Genomic DNA, 19472 nt, shown 5'->3' on the forward strand with positions numbered 1-19472 from the left:
AAAGACCTGAATAGACATTTTCCAAGGAAGACGTACAGTTGGCCAACAAGCACATGAAAAAATGCTCAACATCACTGATTTAGAGAAATGCAAATTAAAACTACCATGAGATACCACCTCACACCAGTCAGAATGGCCAAAACCAAATGCTGGAGGGGTATGGAGAAAAGGGAACCCTCCTACACCATTGGTGGGAATGTAAGCTGGTACAATCACTATGGAGAGCAGTATGGAGATACCTTAGAAATCTATACACAGAACTACCATATGATCCAGCAATCCCATTCTTGGGCAAATATCCAGACAAAACTTTCCTTAAAAAAGACACATGCACCCACATGTTCACTGCAGCTCTATTCACAATAGGCAAGACATGGAAACAACCCAGATGTCCATCGACAGATGATTGGATTAGGAAGATGTGGTATATATAAACAATGGAATACTACTCAGCCATAAAAGAACAATGACATAATGCCATTTGCAGCAACATGGATGGAACTAGAGACTCTCATACTGAGTGAAGTAAGTCAAAAAGATAAAGACAAATACCACATGGTATCACTTATATCTGGAATCTAATATAAGGCACAAATGAACCTTTCCACAGAAAAGAAAATCATGGACTTGGAGAATAATAGACTTGTGGTTGCTAGGTGGAGGAGGAGGGAGTGGGATGAATGCAGTCCTTGGGGTTAATAGATACAAACTATTGCCTTTGGAATGGATTAGCAATGAGATCCTACTGTGTAGCACTGGAACTATAATCATTTACGGTGGAGCATGATAATGTGCAAAAACAGAATGTGTACATGTATGTGTAACTGGGTCACCATGCTCTACAGTAGGAATTGTATTGGGGAAATAACTATTAAAAAATTTAAAAAATAAAAGTTAAAAAAAAAAATCTGCAGGACAATGTATTTCCCTAAGTCCTATTCTCAGTCCTAGAGGGCACCTGCTACCTGTTTTTCTAAAAATGATGATTTCTTGGCTTGGAGGTGAGCCATTTTACAAACTTAAAAGACTAGCGAGCCCACAAGGCTCTTGGATGGTGGGGGGTCCCAGGACCCTGGGGATGTCTTAGGAACACCTGCACCTACACCCAGGTGGTGTGTCTGACCAGAACTGAGCAAGCAGTAGAGCTGTTGTGACAGTTCAAATGCAGATACTTCTGTGACTGAAGAAACAAAAACCAGGATTCAAATTCATTTCAATTAATGTCTTAGATTCCTGAGAAATTTCTACATGTTGAAAAAAGAAAATCTGATTCTTAAACGTTTAAGAAGTTCTTATCTAGATAAAATTTCTGATTTTGAAAAGGACAGTTCTGAGAAGACAGAGATGTGTCCAAGGGCACAGAGCAGGCGCTGGGCAGGGGTGGCGCCAGCCCACAGTCAGCATGGTGAGTCACCTCTGATGCCAGGACCCTGTCCCTAACAAGCACCACTCACCTGAGGGTAAGTCGAGCTCCACTCCGACCCACGTGCCCTCCTGAAAGTCGGTGGGCCCCACGTATCTCACGATGCCCGTCTTGTTGGTGCCCACGGTGACATATTCTCCCTCTTTGAGCCACTCGGGACTTCACTGGCTTCTTCAGAATCGGAGGAAACGTCCAGCTTTCCCAGGGGCTGTCCCCCGGCGCTGCTGTCGCCTGGCCCCCCAGAGGCTGGCGGATCCTCCTCGGTCCCCGCGGGGCCGCCAGGGTCCCCGCCCAGCATACGCGTGAACGACTTCAGCTCAGAGGTCCGCACCTTCTGGATCCGGAACGGGGATGCGGGGGCGGGCGGCTGGGAGCGGGGCTCAGGAGGCGGCTGAGGCTTGGAGACGTCGGGCTCTAGGCCAGCGGCCGACTTCGCCCGGGGCTGGAAGGCGCCTGCTGCCTCGTCCTGCTTCTCCGCTGCCGCCAAAGCCCCTTCCTGGGCCGGCTGGTCCCCAGGGCCGGGTGGTGTGCGGGAAGCGGCAGGGCCGGCAGGACCGGGGCCGGAGGGGACGAGGCCATGACATCAGGGCCGCATGCGTCGGAAAGGGTGGCGGTGGAGACACTGTGCGAGAAGTAGCCGCTGGACGCCTCGCTCAGGGGGCTGGGTGGCCCGTCGGCGCCTTCGAGGGCCGGGGAGCCAGAAGTGGTCTTGGGCGCAGGGGCAGCCGGCACAGCCACGTCCGGGGTGACGCGCAACCCTGCGCTCTCTCGGGGCACCTAAAGTGGGGAGGGGAGAATTCGGAGTTACTCTTTACTGCCCAGACTTGAGATGACTTCTGAGGATCAGTGGAGACGTCAGTGCTTCGCTACAGCTTCGATGGTGGGGAGAGAGCAGCCCTGCATCCTGGAGGTTCCCACACGGTTCCCCAGCTCCTCTGCACGCCCCGCCCTCTGCGTACCAAACAGGAGACCACTTGGCTCTAAGGCCGTGTCTGCCACCACTCCAACTGGGCTGAGCCAGTCACTGCCGGCGCCCCTCATCCCCTCGCCTTTCCATAAACTGGTGATACTACAGCTGCCTATGAAACTGTGATTTCTAGTAAGAAATACATATTTGGTCTCAGTCCCATTCTTGGCACAGAACTCCTAAAACCCTTGGGATTTCCTAAGGGGTAAGAACAATAAAAGTTTCCTGATACTCCTAAGAAGCCCCTTTCGACCACATCTGAGGTTACTTATTAATGGGGTGCCTTCTGGAAAGCCCCTAGGAAGGGGCTGGTGGCCAGGAGGGCTAACCATGTGACTAGAGGGTTGGAACTTTCCATCCCATGCCTAACCTTTGCCGAGGGGCTGGAGGTTTGAATCAGTCACTAAAGGACAATGATTCAATCATGCCTCTGTAATAAGTCCTCTATAAACCCAAAAAGGACAGGGTTCTGAGAGCTCTGTCTGGGCTGGTGAACAGGGGAGAGAGATCTGGACCGTGCTGGGCCCAGAGAGGGCAGGGTGGCGCCCCCTCCTTTCCCACCCTTGCCCTCCACATCATCTGCCTGTTTCCGTGTCATATCCTTTCATAAAAAACTGATACTCTAGTGACTAAAATGTTTCTCTGAGTTCTGTGAGTCCCTCTAGAAAATGAACTGAACCGTGGAGGGTGAAGCCCTTGAACTTGGGACTGGCATGGGAAGTGGAGGCAGTCCTGTGGTACTGAGCCCTTAACGGGTGGAATCTGCTGCTGTCTTTGGGCAGATGGGGTCAGAGTGGAGTTAACTGGAGGGCAACCAGCTGGTATCCGAGAACCGCTTGGTGGTGAGAACCATGAATCCCATTCCATGGTTACCAGAGACACCTCCCACCCCCTGCACTCAGACTAAGAAACAGGTCCCCTGCCCAACACCGACATCACAGGGAGACTGAGAGGATCACTGGAGGCCAAATGGAAAGGGTGGGCTCAACAGAGACCCTGGAAGTGCAACAGTACCACAGCACAGCTCAACCAGCTCAGGCAGGAAGCACCACCCTGGGGCCTGCAGGCGGGGAGGCCCACGAGCTGGGCCCTTTATCAAAGAGGCCATCTTTCCAGCTGCTGCTCAAGGCTGGCCCCACGTCTCAGGTCAGGGCCTCTGATCCCGGGAGACGCAGGCTGAGGAGCAGCCAGCCCTGCAAGCAGAGGCTGAGCGAGGACAGAGCTGCGCTGGTCTCCCCTCTCCTGCCAGCATGTCCCAGTCCCTCCAGCAGTGACTAGCCCATCTCCCGGGGAAGATGACAGCCACTGTGCGCCCACACGCCATGGTTTCAGAGGTGCGCTAAGGTGTTCTTCCATGATAACTGAAGCCATTTGGAGAGGGTGGTGGATTATCTTTCTATTTCCAATGCACAATGACAGGGGACAAGAGACAGGGTGGGGAGTGGGCTGGTGGGTGGAGAGGGGTGCTGCTCAGAAAAAGAAATATGTTTTCAATATTTACGGAGAGATTATTTATATCACAGGAATGGCCATTTTCCATTTGAAATACAGGATTTATTTGAACTGGGAAACAGCTGAGATCTATAAGTCTCTTACAGTTACTTGGCTTAACTCAGCAGTTTGATAAATCATACATTTTCACGTGAACTGTCATCTATATTCCTGTCTCCAGAGGCCCTCCTTCCCCCACAAGGCACACTCTCAGGGTACGAAATTAACGGCACCTCTTGAGATTAACAACCCATTTTTGTGATGGATCTCTGGGCTGCAAAATTTACTAAATCCAATAGATCAATAACTGTCACCAGCATAAATACTCTAAAAGATTAGGCAATCCTTCAATCATTTTTCTTTTGCAACTTGTACATGTTTTATTTATTCTGTTCTACTTTATATTTACTATCACTGACCAAGCAGGGAGGAGTACACAAAGAGAATCACAAGAGTCTAGAATCTGAACAATAACTACGGTCCTGAAATAACCTGTGTGAGACCCTGCCACGGATGGGATCTGCTGTCTGCTCAGGGCAGCTAGGCCTGGCCGGAGGAGACAGTCCAGAGACAGTTCCTGAGAGCTTCCTGCTGTCACCCCATTAGCTGCCACTGAACCCTCTGATGTGGGCCTGCAAGTACTCACTTTACACCATGCCTCAAAGAGGTGAAAGGATTCACCCAGGGCCTCCAGGAAGTGAAAAGGCCAGGATCAGAGGTCAGATCCAGGCAACACTGAGGAGGAGATGCAAGGTGGAGTTGGGCCTGATTACCTGCTTTCCCCGAGGAGCCGAATGCACCTCACATCTTCCTCCCGGCCCTGCGGGCGGCTGCTCCCACTTAACATGAGTGGGTGTGTGTGTGGGAACCTCCCTGCCACCTTCTGGTTACCCTTTACCCTGCCATTCCTAGAGCTGCCAGGAGCACCTGGACATGAGAAACCAGCAGGATGCTCAGCAAAGCTGCCCAGGCTGCGCGCACGCAACGCCCTCAGGAGAGGGACTCGGCCCCATTCTGCCCTACCAGCCTGGGGGCCCCAGTCCTGCCTTGGCAAAATAATAAACTGACTCCTGGGGAGGGGGTGGGGATGTGGATGTCACAGGACTACCTTCAGTTGCATTCGTGCACTCCGAGGATGTCCTAGATGGAAACAGGACTGTTTAGAAAGGAGTGAATTCTTGGCCATCTGAATTCTTTCAAATTACTTGTCCTCCTTTGCTGTTGTTTTAATAAATAAAATTTTCCTATGAAGATACAGCATTTCCTAAGAGAATGAACGCACAGTGGGAGAAAATAGATTTGCTATTCATAAGATCAGAAGTGCTGTTCATCTGCAGGAGATCATAAGAGACTATTTTCTCCCTAGCTTAGCATCAGTCTTTTCACGCTGATATCATGAATCAGAATGAAATGTAAAACTGAGAATTAAGCCAACACTTAGAATAAGGAGATTGTTCTGTTTATAGAAATCGCCTCTGCCTAGCAGTGGGCTATTAAAGCAGCAGACTACATTAGCAGTCAAGCACCTAAAAGTTTAGCAATCATATGATTAACAAGTTGAAAATAGAAAAGTGTAACAAGCAAAATATAGAGGAAGAAGACAGTGACCTACATTATAATGATCAAAATGGGAATGCTAAAATAAAAAAGCACAGGTGTGGACCCAACAATGAGAGCATCGGGGCCACCCGCCGTATGTGGGGCAGCCACCAGTGAAGGCACCACCCCGGCCCGGCTGACTCACCTCTGCCATCCTGGGCATCCCGCCATCCGGGAGGGCAGACTGCACCATTATCCGGGGCACGGGCTGAGGAAACAAATGGACAGGTGGGCACGGGGATCCGGAGAAGCAGAACAGAGATGGCCCGAGAAGGATGCAACTGGACAAAGGAGACAGCCATCGGGGGACCCACCCAAAGTGAACTTTTACAACTTCGAGGAAATCAGACAAGTCACCGCCTAGCAGGCATGAACCCCACCTCAGAATGCTCAGTTCTAAGAGGCCCTGGATACAGAACAGACTCCCACCCCCCAATCCAGCAGGAGTCAAAACGGGGGGCGGGGGAGGGCGGCGGAGTTTGTTTCTACACCGTACAGGTGTCTTTCCTCTTATTGGGTCTCCAATCTATTATATAGTCCAAACTGTCGGGGGAGATTCCCAGTTCCCTCCCCTGGCCCTGAGGCTCCACTGTCAAGGCTCCTCACACAGAGTCTGCAGGCACTGAGGCTGGACGCCAAAGCCTTGCTTCCTAGTTGGCAGCCCAGCTCTTAGCCGAAAGGAGAAGAGCCCACCTGGAACAAGATGGCCCACTGAAGGGGCTTCTAACCTGAGTTCACACACTAAAAACCACAATTTAGCAATGACACAGCAACATCCAATTATGCTTGGTACTGCCTTTGGGAGAACAGTGCTAGAAGGGATTCATTCTGCAGAGATAAGGGCCCAGCCACAGGAGTAGATACTGCTCTCCCAGAGCACATGCTGTCGAGGGTGAGGACACAGACACATAAGGTCGGCTGTGTGCCAGTTCTAATGGAAGCCAGATAACCGTACAGAAGGCTGCCCTATAGCATGCACTCTGCTTTTATACACTTCAAAAGGTTTCCATAAGCCCACCCTACGTGAAATTAACTGGGGCTCTGAGTCGATGTATAAACTCAGCTCAACAAAGCTTCCAGCCTCAGGTGTACCAGGCCCTGCAATAGCACTGTGGGACACAGAGACCAGAAGGACATGGGCTCACTATCGCTAGAGTGACAATCCAGACTAGGGGAAGGACATGTATGCAAAAAACAAAGACATCAACAATGACAGCTACCAGAATGAGAGTGTCAAAAGCAGAGGTGATTCTGAGGAGCAAGAGATCATCCAGGGACCAGGTCTAGAACCCCTCCATGGGAAAGACTGCACTTTGAGACAGGCCTTGAAGATGGAACGGCTTTTCCCAGGGCCAAGGGACACTTCAGACATGAAGAGCTAGGTGACAAAGGCGGCTGCCTTCTGTATCTGGTGAGTTCCCTCTTCCTACCTCCCTGCCCAGGAGGTCTCAGGAGAGAGAATGACCTAGACTGACCAGCACTGGACAGAAGGAAAGGAGGCTGGAGGTGGGCAGAGAGGGCCCTGTAAGCTTATGGTGGATCTTCATGGCAATGAGGAGCTATCAAACATACTGAATGAAGCCAAGATGAGAACTAGCCTTACAGAATATTAACCCTTAAATAGGGGAGATAGAAAACCTGGAAAGATAATTAAGCAGTTGTTTCGATGCTTCAGTGGAGAGCCAATAATACAAAAGCCTGAATTTGGGTAGTAAGAGGAAAAGGAAATAGAAATGAAAATTCAGAGATATGAAGGGGACTACTAAATACCTGGGAACAACTGGCTAGGGAGGCAGAGGTACCCAGGAAGAACAGGTGATGGTGGCCTCAGCAGGAACAGCATGCACGTGTATGTACATGAGTGCAGGGGCCGGGGGCTGGGCAAGGTGGGGTACGAGCATTCTGTATTTGGCAATGGCTTGTGGTGACTTAGCAACACTAGTAAGGGTACCAAAAAACACCTACAAAGTGTACTGAAATCTTCAGTGTGTCATTTATCCTTCACACATAACAGCTCACATTTCCAAATGGTATTGTTTGCATTTTAATGCTCTTTTACATAGCCCCTGTGCAGGCGGCTGCCTCCTATTTCTAGAGCTCAAAACATTTCAGATCATAAGTTCATTAATCCTTACGACACATCTGGTAACTATTAATAAAAATGACTGCAAAGTATTTGGCAGCTATAAATATTAAGGAGAAGTCCCATGAGGCACATGAATATAATTACCTACATTTCACACTACAGAAACCAAGGCTCAGAGGCATTTGCCTAATGGTTAAATGCAGGCACCTGTGCCCAGGGGGTCAGTGACAGGGAGAGAAGGGGCTGCATCCTCAGGCCAGCTGAAGCCACAAGTGCGCAGTCTGCGCACAGCTCAAGACTAGTGGATAAGCAGGTCACAGGCAGAGGGCTGCTCAGAAGGGTTTCCGGGGAAAGGTGATGTTCACTTCTCACACTGTATCTTGTCTTTTTTAAACCCTGGCTTTTACCTGAATGAAAGCAGAGCAGACAAGCTCGGAATTTCCTAACTAGGGATAAAAGCTAACTTGGAGACCTCTTTGCGGGAGTACAGTTTTAACTCTTTGCCATGACATGAGAGAACCTCGCCTCTCAAGAGGCTGCACCTTCCCATGCTTATTACGCTAACCTACTCTGAGTCGAACACGTGGCTTCTCTAGAGCCTTCCTGGCGTTGCCCCTTTCACTAGGGAATCATGTTCCTCCTGGGGAAGACCTAGTCATCTCTAAGTTTTAGCTCAAGCATTGCAGGGAGAAATACCCCCGGCCTCCACTATCAACCCTGACACACACACATCACAGCACCTATGACATCGTCCCTCTATCTGCTGACATGTCACTGAGGGAACCCCCCTTGTAACCGCAAGCTCTCTGCAGGGGAGGGATTATGTCTCATTCATCTATATTTTTATTTTTATTTTTTGACTTTTGCATTTTAGTGCTGCACCTGAGGCATATGGAAGTTCCCAAGCTAGGGGTCAAATTGGAGCTACAGCTGCCACCCTACGCCACAGCCATAGCAATGCTGGATCTGGGCTGCATCTGCGACCTACACCACAGCTCATGGCAACACCGGATCCTTAACCCACTGACCGAGGCCAGGATTGAACCCATGACCTCATGAATACCATGTCGGCTTTTAAAACACAGAGCCACAAAAGGAACTCCAATTCTGAATTTTCCGATGCATTTTTTTCTTGTTTGAAAATGAACCTTTTCTAATAATCACTCCTTACCCTGATTTTGATAAATTCTTTTTTTTTTTTTTTTTTTTTTTGCTTTTTAGGGCCACACCTGCAGCATATGGAGGTTACCAGTCTAGGGGCCCAATGGGAGCTATAGCTGCCAACCACAGCCACAGTCATGCCAGATCCAAGCCACATCTGCAAGCTACACCACAGCTCACAGCAACTCCGGATCCTTAACCCACTGAGCAAGGCCAGGGATCAAACCCACAACCTCATGGTTCCTAATTGGATTCATTTCCGCTGTGCCACGACAGGAATCCCCAATTTGATAAATTCTTAAATGTCATTTTATAACAGTTCTTAAGTGAATATGATCCTCTTAGTCTTTTTAAACTCTAACCAGTCTCTTAATCCAAGCACAATATAAATACAAGAGGTGTAAGATTTATTTCTGCTATAAATACCCAATAGCCAACCTTTGATTTTTCACTCTGGTAAAGTGAGAAAAACATAAGGAGCACCACCAAGCAGGGACGTGCACATAAATAAAATACTTCCTCATCTTTGACTGTGTTCTGATAAAAGTAATAAACATTAGATAAAATCAGACACATACAATTACCTAAAGAGCAAGAATCAGCAATAGGCTAATCAATATAAATAAAATTTTAAAGGTTATGTTAATCAGAGGCAGGGCGGTGAGGCTGGAAGTGACAGGAGGAAAGCTGGCAGTGCTCCCAGCGCTGGTGCAGATGGACACTCCAGGTACTGCCCAGTGACATCCTCGTGATCCAGCTCACACAGCCAGCCATCTCCCACGCCCACCACGGGCTCGTCGTAAGCAGCCTATGGCTTTCCAGGGGTTATGGATAAGACTGTGCTGGCTGTGATGACGCCAGTACTTTTATCTGCGTGGCAGTTATAGTTCTTACTTTAAATGAGTAACTCAGCACTTGAATTGATCCTTCAGTCCTTCTGTAAGCTGATCACCTCTAGGTTGCACATCTCGAAAACAGTCATCTCATCTATAGGAGTGCTTTAAGCAATTCCACCTGGTTAGGATGGTGGGCAGTCACCAGCTGGTCCTCACCACAGACACTATTACCCTACCTGCCACATGCTCCTTTCAGTGACACTGATGTGTCAGTCTGTCTGCTCTTAGATTGGAAGAATTAATATTGTTAAAATAGCCATACTACCCAAAGCAATTATGTTAATGTGACCCTTAGCAAATTACCCATGACATTTTTCACAGAACTAGAACAAATAATCCTAAAATTTATATGGAAACATAAAAGACCTGGAATTGCCAAAGCAATCCTAAGGAAAGAGAACAAAAGCAGGAAGCATAATCCTCCGACTTCAGACAATACTACAAAGCTACAATAATCAAAACAATGTGGTACTGGCACTAAAACAGATATGTGAACCAATAGAGAGCCCAGAAATAAATCCACACACCTACGGTCAATTAATTTTGACAAAAGAGGCAAGAATATACAATGAGGAAAAGAGAGCTCTTCAGTGAGTGGCACTGGGAAAGCTGGGCAGTCACATGTAAATCAATAAAGTTAGAACACACCCTCACATCATAGACAAAAATAAATTCAAAATGGCTTAAAGACTTAAACATAAGGCACAGCACCATAAAACTCCTACAAGAGATCATAGGCAAAACATTGTCTGACATAAACTGTACCAATGTTTTCTTAGGTCAACCTCCCAAGGCAATAGAAATAAAAGCAAAAATAAACAAATCAGACCTAATCAAACTTATACGCTTTTGCAGGAAACCATAAATAAAAAGACAACCTACAGAATGGGGGAAAATATTTGCAAATGATGCGACTGACAAGGACTTAATTTCCAAAATATACAAACAGCTCATACAACTCAACAACAAAAAAACAAACAACCCAAAATGAGAAGACGACATAAAGAGACATTTCTTCCAAGAAGAAATACAAATGGCCAACAGGCACATGAAAAAATGTTCAACATCACTAATTATTAGAGAGGTGCAAATCAAAATTACATTGAGGTACCACCTCAGACCAATCAGAATGACCATCATTAATAAGGCTACAAATAACGAATGCTAGAGAAGATGTGGAGAAAAGGGGACCCTCTACACTGCTGGCAGGAATTCAAATTGGTATAGCCACTATGAAAAACAGTATGGAGGTTCCTCAGAAAACTAAGGATAGAGTTACCATATGATCCAGCAATCCCACTCCTAGGCATATATCTAGACAAAACTATAATTCAAAAAGATACATGTACCCCTATATTCATAGCAGCACTATTCACAATAGCCAAGATAAGGAAACAACCTAAATGTCTGTCAACAGATGAATGGATAAATAAGATGTGGTACATACGTACAATGAAAATACTACTCAGCTATAAGAATGAAATATTGCTATTCGCAGCAGTATGGATGCAACTAGAGATTATCATACTAAGTGAAGTAAGAAAGAGAAAGACAGATACCACATGATACCACTTATATGTAGTATCTAAAATATGACACAAATGAAGCTATCTACAAAAAAGAAACAGACTCATGGACAAGGAGAACAGACTTATGGTTGCCTAGGGAGAGGGGGTTGTGGGAAAGTTGGGGTTAACAGATGTAAGCTATTAAACATGGAGGAGATATACAACAAGGTCCCACTGTATAGAACAGAGAACTGTACTTTTTTTCCTTGTCTTTTTTACCGCCACATTTGTGGCACATGGAGGTTCCCAGGCTAGGGGTTGAATCAAGAGTTGTAGCCTCCTGCCTATGCCTACGCCACAGCCACACCAGATCCAAGCCCAAATGCAACCTACACCACAGCTCACAGCAACTCTGGATCCTTAACCCACTGAGTAAGGCCAGGCATCAAACCTGCATCCTCATGGATACCAGTCAGATTCAGTTCCACTGAGCCATGACGGGAACTTCATAGAGAACCATATTCAATGTCCTGTAGTAAACCATAGTGGAAAAGATTATTTTTTAAAACTGTGTGTGTGTGTAACTGAATCACTCTGCTATACAGCAGAAATCAACACAACACTATAAATCAAGTATAGTTCAATTTTTAAAAAAGCATCTATGTGCTAAGCACAGGAAAGTGACTTCGTTTCTTCTCACCAATATTACAATCCTTCGTGAGGTTTGAACATACACTTGAATAGATTCTTCCTCTTCCAATCCACCTTAGAAGAGCTTTCCAAGACACAAATTTGACCATGTCATTCTCTGGCTTTAAAATTGTCAATGATTCCTCAATGCCCAGAGATAATTTTTTAAGAAGGAATGGGCAAAAAGAAAAAAAAGAAGTTATGGTTAGATCCTACTCAGTGTATTTTCATGGCATGACCAGTCTCTCCTTAGAATATTACAGACTTACTCACTCTACAAATATAGTAACTTGCTATTTTTAATCAAATCCAGTGAAATCTCTTAAAATCACAATTGTGCATTACGTGTCTAAAGTGTAAGTCTCAGTTCTGCTACTCACTGGGCTTTGTAACCATAGACAAGAGGCTTAGCCTTCCTGAGCCTCACCTTCCTCTGCATCTAACTCTGCGCTGTCCAGCATGGCGGCCACCAACCACATGGCTTCTGAGCACTTGAAATGCGGCTGGTGTGATTGAGGAAGTGAATTTTCTATTTTACTTAGTTTTAATTAATAATATGCAAATCTTAAAGCTGAATTGCCTTTAAGTATGTTTGGAATGGCTTGGGCATGTGAATCTATTTTTTCAACTTTATGAACTCTAAATACAGATCAAGTATTTCTGAGGAAACTTTAGTATCCAAATTGAGATGTGCTAGAAATATAAAATATACAGCTGATATTGAGAACTATGTAGGATAACTCAGTAAGTTTTTAATATTGATTACATGTTGAAATGACAATATTATGAATATACTGGGTTAAGTAAGTTATTTGATCAAAATTAATTTGATTTTTTCTTTTTTTAAATCTGTTAGAATATTTAAAATGACATGTGTAATTTGTATTTTATTTCCATTGGACAGCACTATAGTTGAGCTGATGCATATACAATCCCTGGCACACAGTAAGCACTCAGTACATTTTTAAAGGATCATGGGGGAGTTCCCGTCGTGGTGCAGTGGTTAACGAATCCGACTAGGAACCGTGAGGTTGCGGGTTCCATCCCTGGCCTTACTCAGTGGGTTAAGGATCTGGTGTTGCTGTGAGCTGTGGTGTAGGCCAGCAGCTATAGCTCTGATTGGACCTCTAGCCTGGGAATCTCCATGTGCCACGGGTGCGGTCCTAAAAAGCAAAAAAATAAAAAATTAAAAAAAAAAATCCTAATCACTGGAATTTCGTGTGTTGTCTTCAAAGATATTTCTAGGTTGGCTTATTACAAGCACATTTTTAAACAATCCAACAATTTTCTCTGAAAGCTCCTCTAATAAAAATTGAAAGTTTCGGAGTTCCCGTCGTGGCGCAGTAGTTAACGAATCCGACTAGGAACCATGAGGTTGCGGGTTCGATCCCTGGCCTGGCTCAGTGGGGTAAGGATCCGGCGTTGCCGTGAGCTGTGGTGTAGGTTGCAGACACGGCTTGGATCCCGCATTGCTGTGGCTCTGGCGTAGGCCGGTGGCTACAGCTCCGATTCGACCCCTAGCCTGGGAACCTCCATATGCCTCGGAAGTGGCCCAAGAAATAGCAAAAAGACCAAAAAAAAAAAAAAAATGAAAGTTTCTACTTGTTTATTAGTTCCAAAGCCAATCAAGATACAATATTAATTCCATCTTCTTTCAAACAAAGAACTTTGGATTTCCTTAATTTACCCATTTGCAAACAGGAAGCATATGCCTACTACACACTAAAGGCTGTGCCAGGAATGGGGGATACAATGTATTTAAAACCAAACATAAACATAATCCTCCTCCTCAGAAATAGACACTCAGGGTCTGAAACTCAATATTCTTATTTAATTTTAATTATATAAAACAACTAAAAGACCCATTTCTTCTATCAATAAGTAAATTATTTTATCACAGTTGATAAAGGTGAATAAGCCCATCCAAAGAGCTTTTTTATTTCACTCTATTACATACATGTTAGTCCAACTTATTTGAGATCCTATATATAGAAAATTTTAAATACTAATATTTCGGAAAATACTAGTATTGTCAGAAATTAGACAGCTTATTTTTTAGAATTTAGCTAGCTTTTTAAATTTCTACATAATTGCTAAAATATACGTAATAATGAGAAAAAAATTTGTTTTTTAAAAAGATGTAATAGTCACTCCATCCACTTCGTTTTTCAAGTGTCAATGAATGATGAAACACCGAATGGCTGTTAGTTTAAAAACAGGGTGTACATCTAGACTGTCCCCAGCTTGGTGTGCCCTGGAAAGCTAAGAATGTTTTTCTGCCTTTTGAAAATGTTGAAAATAAAAGAATACTTTGTGACATGTAAAAATTATATGAAATTCAAATTTAGGAGTTATAAATACATGTTTTATTGCAACAAAACCAGATCCATTGTTTAGGATCGTCTACAGCTAGTTCTCACAGCAACTGTGTGGACTGCAAAGCCTAAACTTTACCACAAACATTTGCCAACCCCCAGTCTAGAGAATCACGCAGACGTATACAATGCCCACTTTGAAAAATGAGTGACAGACCGAGGTCTCATCAATCAACTCCTATACTGCCTGAGACTATCTTCTTTATTGATTTTCAGATCAACTACCTATGCTGATTCTGAAGACAGCCTGTCAGCTTAGTGGCTCTATGTATGTCAATATTCATACATTTCTGGTGCAAAGATAAAGGGCAAGGGAAAACAAAACGGAGATAAGATCCTTTTTCTTATTTAGTTATTTAAGATGATGAATCTTTAAGACATCCTGATGATGAGCATTTACACGGCTTGTTTCATCAAAGAAGCCCAAGTATGAAGAGCCTAAAACAGCACCTTAGTGCACAAAGGAAAAATCAGTAGTTGTTTGCTTCTCCCCATTATACATGTGGAGGAACTGCTGGCATGAAAGCTGGAAGAACCATCCAAGCATTTTTTCAACTGTGCAGAGAGGCACAGGGTGGGGCTTTCTCTACCCAAGTCTTTGTCCATCTACCTCACTGGAAGCTGTGCTGAAAATGGAGACAAGCATCTCTTGGTCAGCAAGGCACCCCTAAGCAAACACAAGTCAATGAAGAGGGCAGACAATAAAACAAAGATAGACCAGGAGTTCCCGTCGTGACGCACCGGTTAACGAATCCGACTAGGAACCATGAGGTTGCGGGTTTGATCCCTGGCCTTGCTCAGTGGGTTAGGGATCCGGAGTTGCCGTAAGCTGTGGTATAGGTTGCAGATGTGGCTCGGATCCCGAGTTGCTGTGGCTCTGGTGTAGGCCGGTGGCTACAGCTCCAATTCTACCCCTAGCCTGGGAAACTCCATATGCTGTGGGAGCAGCCCAAGAAATGGCAAAAAGACCAAAAAGACCAAAAAAAAAAAAAAAAAAAGACCAGAAATGTGTGTTTTTGAGGGTGGGAATTAAATGTGAGCATTAACTCTTTAATTCCCCAAATGAATCAAAGACATCATTTGGAGGACCTAAGTTTGAAGAACATAAAGAGCTTCATCTGAACACAAACTTCTAGATACATGAAAAAACCTATTATGCCAAATTAATTCAATCTAACTAATTAGAGAGCAGGAAGTTCTTTCAATTATTTTATGTGCTGTCTGAGAAACACACTTGAATATGAGTGCAGATTTCATTAATTGCAGTTCATTATTTTCCGGATTAGTTACTAAACTTGCATCAGAAGGTCAAAGACAGCAATTTTGTCAGCTGCCACCTCTTTCAGTGCTGTATCTTTTGCATTTCTGGAACTCAGACAGAAATTGATTACAAACAAAAACACATCTCCCTAAAAGTGGGAAATATAAATCATTATTAATATGTTCAAGCCAAATGATTTTGTAAAATAGAAGAATCTTTGTTTTTAAACACTTTAAAAATTTTTATTCTTCAGAATAAATTAACTTCTATCTTACAAAAAAAGACCCAAGAATCTTTTCAATCTTCTCAAATACTGAAATATGCTCCCCTCTGCCCCACAAAAAACAGAATCTTCATCTGAGAACCTGCTGATTCCAAAGAACAAGTTAATAAACATTAATTTTTTCATTAGAGTTTCACTATGGTTGTGTGTTTGTATCTTTGCATGAGGGATGAAATTGAACATTCTTGTTTGAAAATGTCAAGGACACTCTGATTAAAAGTACTTTTTTTGATAATAATCATTCCTTCATTATACAACTTCTGCCTCTCTTTCATCTAATTTAACAAAGAAAAGGGGAGGAATGACTCATAGAAACAGGGTCTATTCTATTCCTCAGTTCTTACTGGGAACATTTTTGTTTTCAAAATCTTATTTTTAAAAAATAGAAGTGACAGAAGTCCATGGGTTTTTGGAGACTACACTGCCATCTATAAATCACTGTACTCATTCACGCTTGCTAACGTTCTTTTGGTTAATTTCATTTCTGTCGTTCTGTACCTTTCGTCCTGCTGCTTTACTAGAAACATCCTTACACAATTCTTCCCAGTCTTTGGTGTTGATGTCCCCTGAATGCTTATACAGTTAGCACTCTTAGTCATTGTTTGGTCAAGCTATAAATAACTCCCTTAATCCTTCCTCATAAATCATTTCTGATGTGATTCTCTGAAAGACTTTTAGTTGGTCATTGGCTGTCTAGTAGTAACATACCCAGAGCCAAGTGCAATGACCTAAGAGTCACCTAATGATGCCCGAGAGAAGCCCAGTGTGGTATTTAGGTGGGCTGGTATGAGAGTCTTTGTTACTGGGACTCTTCCAGAGAAGGAGTTTTAAGTCTCCAAACTAACTTGGGACAGAAACAGAGAAAGGAAGAATTTTTTGTTGTTGTTGTTGCTGTTGTTGTTGTTGCTATTTCTTGGGCCGCTCCCTCGGCATATGGAGGTTCCCAGGCTAGGGGTTGAATTGGAGCTGTAGCCTCCAGCCTACGCCAGAGCCACAGCAACGCGGGATCCAAGCCGCGTCTGCAACCTACACCACAGCTCACGGCAACGCCGGATCGTTAACCCACTGAGCAAGGGCAGGGACCGAACCCGCAACCTCATGGTTCCCAGTCAGATTCGTTAACCACTGCGCCACGACGGGAACTCCGAGAAAGGAAGAATTTTTAATCTTTCGTCATAGCTAGGTGGGAAATGGAGAGAGAAATGGCTTTGAAAATAATGAAAAGGGAAAGTTTGGAGTGGGGCAGAAATGAGAGTATGCTTATCTTACATGGTTTGTTGGGTTACTGCATATTACCTCTGCTGATCCATCTGGGGGCTTCTGTTTAGTTTTTGGTGCTGACTCACATTATAAATCTTAAGTGAGGTAACTACCCATTTATGTTCTCTAAGGTTTTGTTTGTTTTTGTCTTTTGTCCTTTTAGGGCCACACTGGTAGCATATGGAGGTTCCCAAGCTAGGGGCCCAAGTGGAGCTAAAGCTGCTGACCTACACCACAGCTGAGGTGAGCCGAGAAAATGCAGGGACTCAAAAAAAGGACCTTGCCTGATGGCAGAAAAACCTGAAGGCAGGTTCTTAACCAAGAAAAGGAGCTCACCTGAATGGTGCATGCCGAAGGTGGGCCTCTGGTCAGGGTAAAAGCCTGCCTGCACGGTACAAGCCGAGGGCAGGCCTCAGGTTACACAGCTCTCACTTTGATGTTGATGGGGAAGAATTGGAGCTTTCCTGGGAAAACAGTTTCCATGTTTGCGCTGGAGAACATGGATTGTTTCTCGGTGACCTAGTCTTTCCTGTTGTTTTATTTGTTATTCAGTTTTCCTCAGTCTTTCCTGATTATTTACTTATTATTCTTATTTTCCATTATTATTTTCCTGTGGTGATTTGCAATTTAACAAAGTTACAACAATAATATAATACGAATTTCATCCTGAAAGATTTTCTCCTATTTAAATCCAACTTAGTTGAAACATAGTGTTTATCTATTAACTAGTCATATAGTAAACTTTAGAGTTAGGATCTTAATGAGGTCCATAGAAGTTAGCCATATCTTATCCAAAAAACCTAGCTGTGAGTTTTGTCCTTGATTTTAAGAGCTTTTTAGTGATAGCTAGTTTAATTACATTGGTTTATATTTACTTACACTGTCTCCCTGCCATAACGCTTTGAAGATAAGCACCAGTCTACAAACAAGGTTTGTAAATGCCAAATTCTTGTGTCTATGGCCTCTTCAAAGTACTAAGTTTAGTTAAGATAGAGATCTTAAAACAGGATGCATAGCTGCTATACCATGTAATAGTTAACCAATGTACTTTTAACACTATAATGTAATCTGTAGTGAAAAACTGTCTATATAATCAACTACTATTGCCAATAAAGCTTGAGCAGTCCAGCGCCCTGAAAGAAGGGACAAAGAGGCTGTCTCCGATGCAAAAGCCGACGTCCATCCATCTTCTTCGGGAAAGTGTACACACCCTGGCGGCCGGAGCTGGCCTCTGACACACAGCCACAGCAATTCGGGATCCTTAACCCACTGAGCAAGGCCAGAGATTGAACCCTCATCCTCATGGGTACTAGTCAGGTTTGTTAACCACTGAGCCACAATGGGAACTCCATTTTCTCTAAGTGTTATGCAATATTATATCAGTAATTATCCCTTCCTATACTGTAGAACTGATCCAGGTTCCTTTTAGGCATATGCACTGATTTCTATTTTTCTGGTATCTATCTCTGATGTTATTCCAAAAACTGTATGTTTTTTCATCTGGTATTGGTTATTTAATGACTACTTATATAGGCCACTGAAATCAGTGTACTAACAAGGCACTAGCAGCAAATAAAAAAACAGAATCAAAATAGAGAGGTTTCAAAATAGAGAGCAGAATCAGGGTGTTTGTGTATTTTTCTGTGCTACTGGTAAACTGCACTAGATACTTCACATGGAGCTATGGCAAAGCCAGGCATGGACAGGACGGTCTAGGAACATTTTCCAGCGTGAACTGTGTCCTGGGCTTACTAGACTGGTGATACAGAGGAAGATGTGGTATCCCTTTATTTTCATAATGGTATCTAACCAAGTCTCCCGTAATCTCTTCGGTAGAGAGAGGGGAAAACATGGGCTGGAGATGGCAGCTCCCAAGCATGTAGGGCTGAAATGTGTTGATCTGTCTGACTGGAGGAGTGATCTCTAGCTGCATGTGACAGAGATCTCTCTTATGCCCTCAATATTTTGTTTATGATTCGAATGCAGACTATGCCCTTCAAAAGTTTGCAGATGATAGAAAAAATGTATTTTTAAAATAATTATTCAAAAAAAAATCTTGCTTTGGAGTTCCCATCGTGGCTCAGTGATTAATGAACCTGACTAGCAACCATGAGGTTTTAGGTTTGATCCCTGGCCTTGCTCAGTGGGTTAAGGATCTGGCGTTGCCGTGAGCTGTGGTGTAGGTCGAAGACATGGCTTGGATCCGGCATTGCTGTGGCTCTAGTGTAGGCCGGCAGCTGTAAGCTCCAATTAGACCTCTAGTCTGGGAACCTTCATACTCCAAGGATGTGGCCCTAGGGGGGAAAAAAAAGAAATCTTGCTTTCTAAGAAATGCTAAAATCAAGATGGAAAATTTTAGAAATCAATCTAAAGATCCTTATTTGTATTTTTATACTTCAAATAAACAACATGATAAAAGAGAAGTACATTGATAAGAGTGTAAACAAACAAGCAAACAGAAAAAAGGAAACA

At 44.0% G+C, this 19472-nt stretch overlaps 1 protein-coding gene across 1 annotated transcript in view; it reads right to left on the bottom strand.

The window, feature by feature from the left end:
- KIF13B (kinesin family member 13B) overlaps positions 1454 to 19472 on the bottom strand; it is a 186829-nt gene continuing 168810 nt past the window's right edge. The window contains 2 exon segments of the mRNA XM_021072406.1: positions 1454 to 2200; positions 5626 to 5688. Coding sequence (XP_020928065.1) covers positions 1838 to 2200; positions 5626 to 5688 — 426 coding nt within the window. The 3' untranslated portion in view covers positions 1454 to 1837.

This window comes from Sus scrofa, chromosome 14, assembly GCF_000003025.6.
Source record: "Sus scrofa isolate TJ Tabasco breed Duroc chromosome 14, Sscrofa11.1, whole genome shotgun sequence".
NCBI lineage: Eukaryota > Metazoa > Chordata > Mammalia > Artiodactyla > Suidae > Sus > Sus scrofa.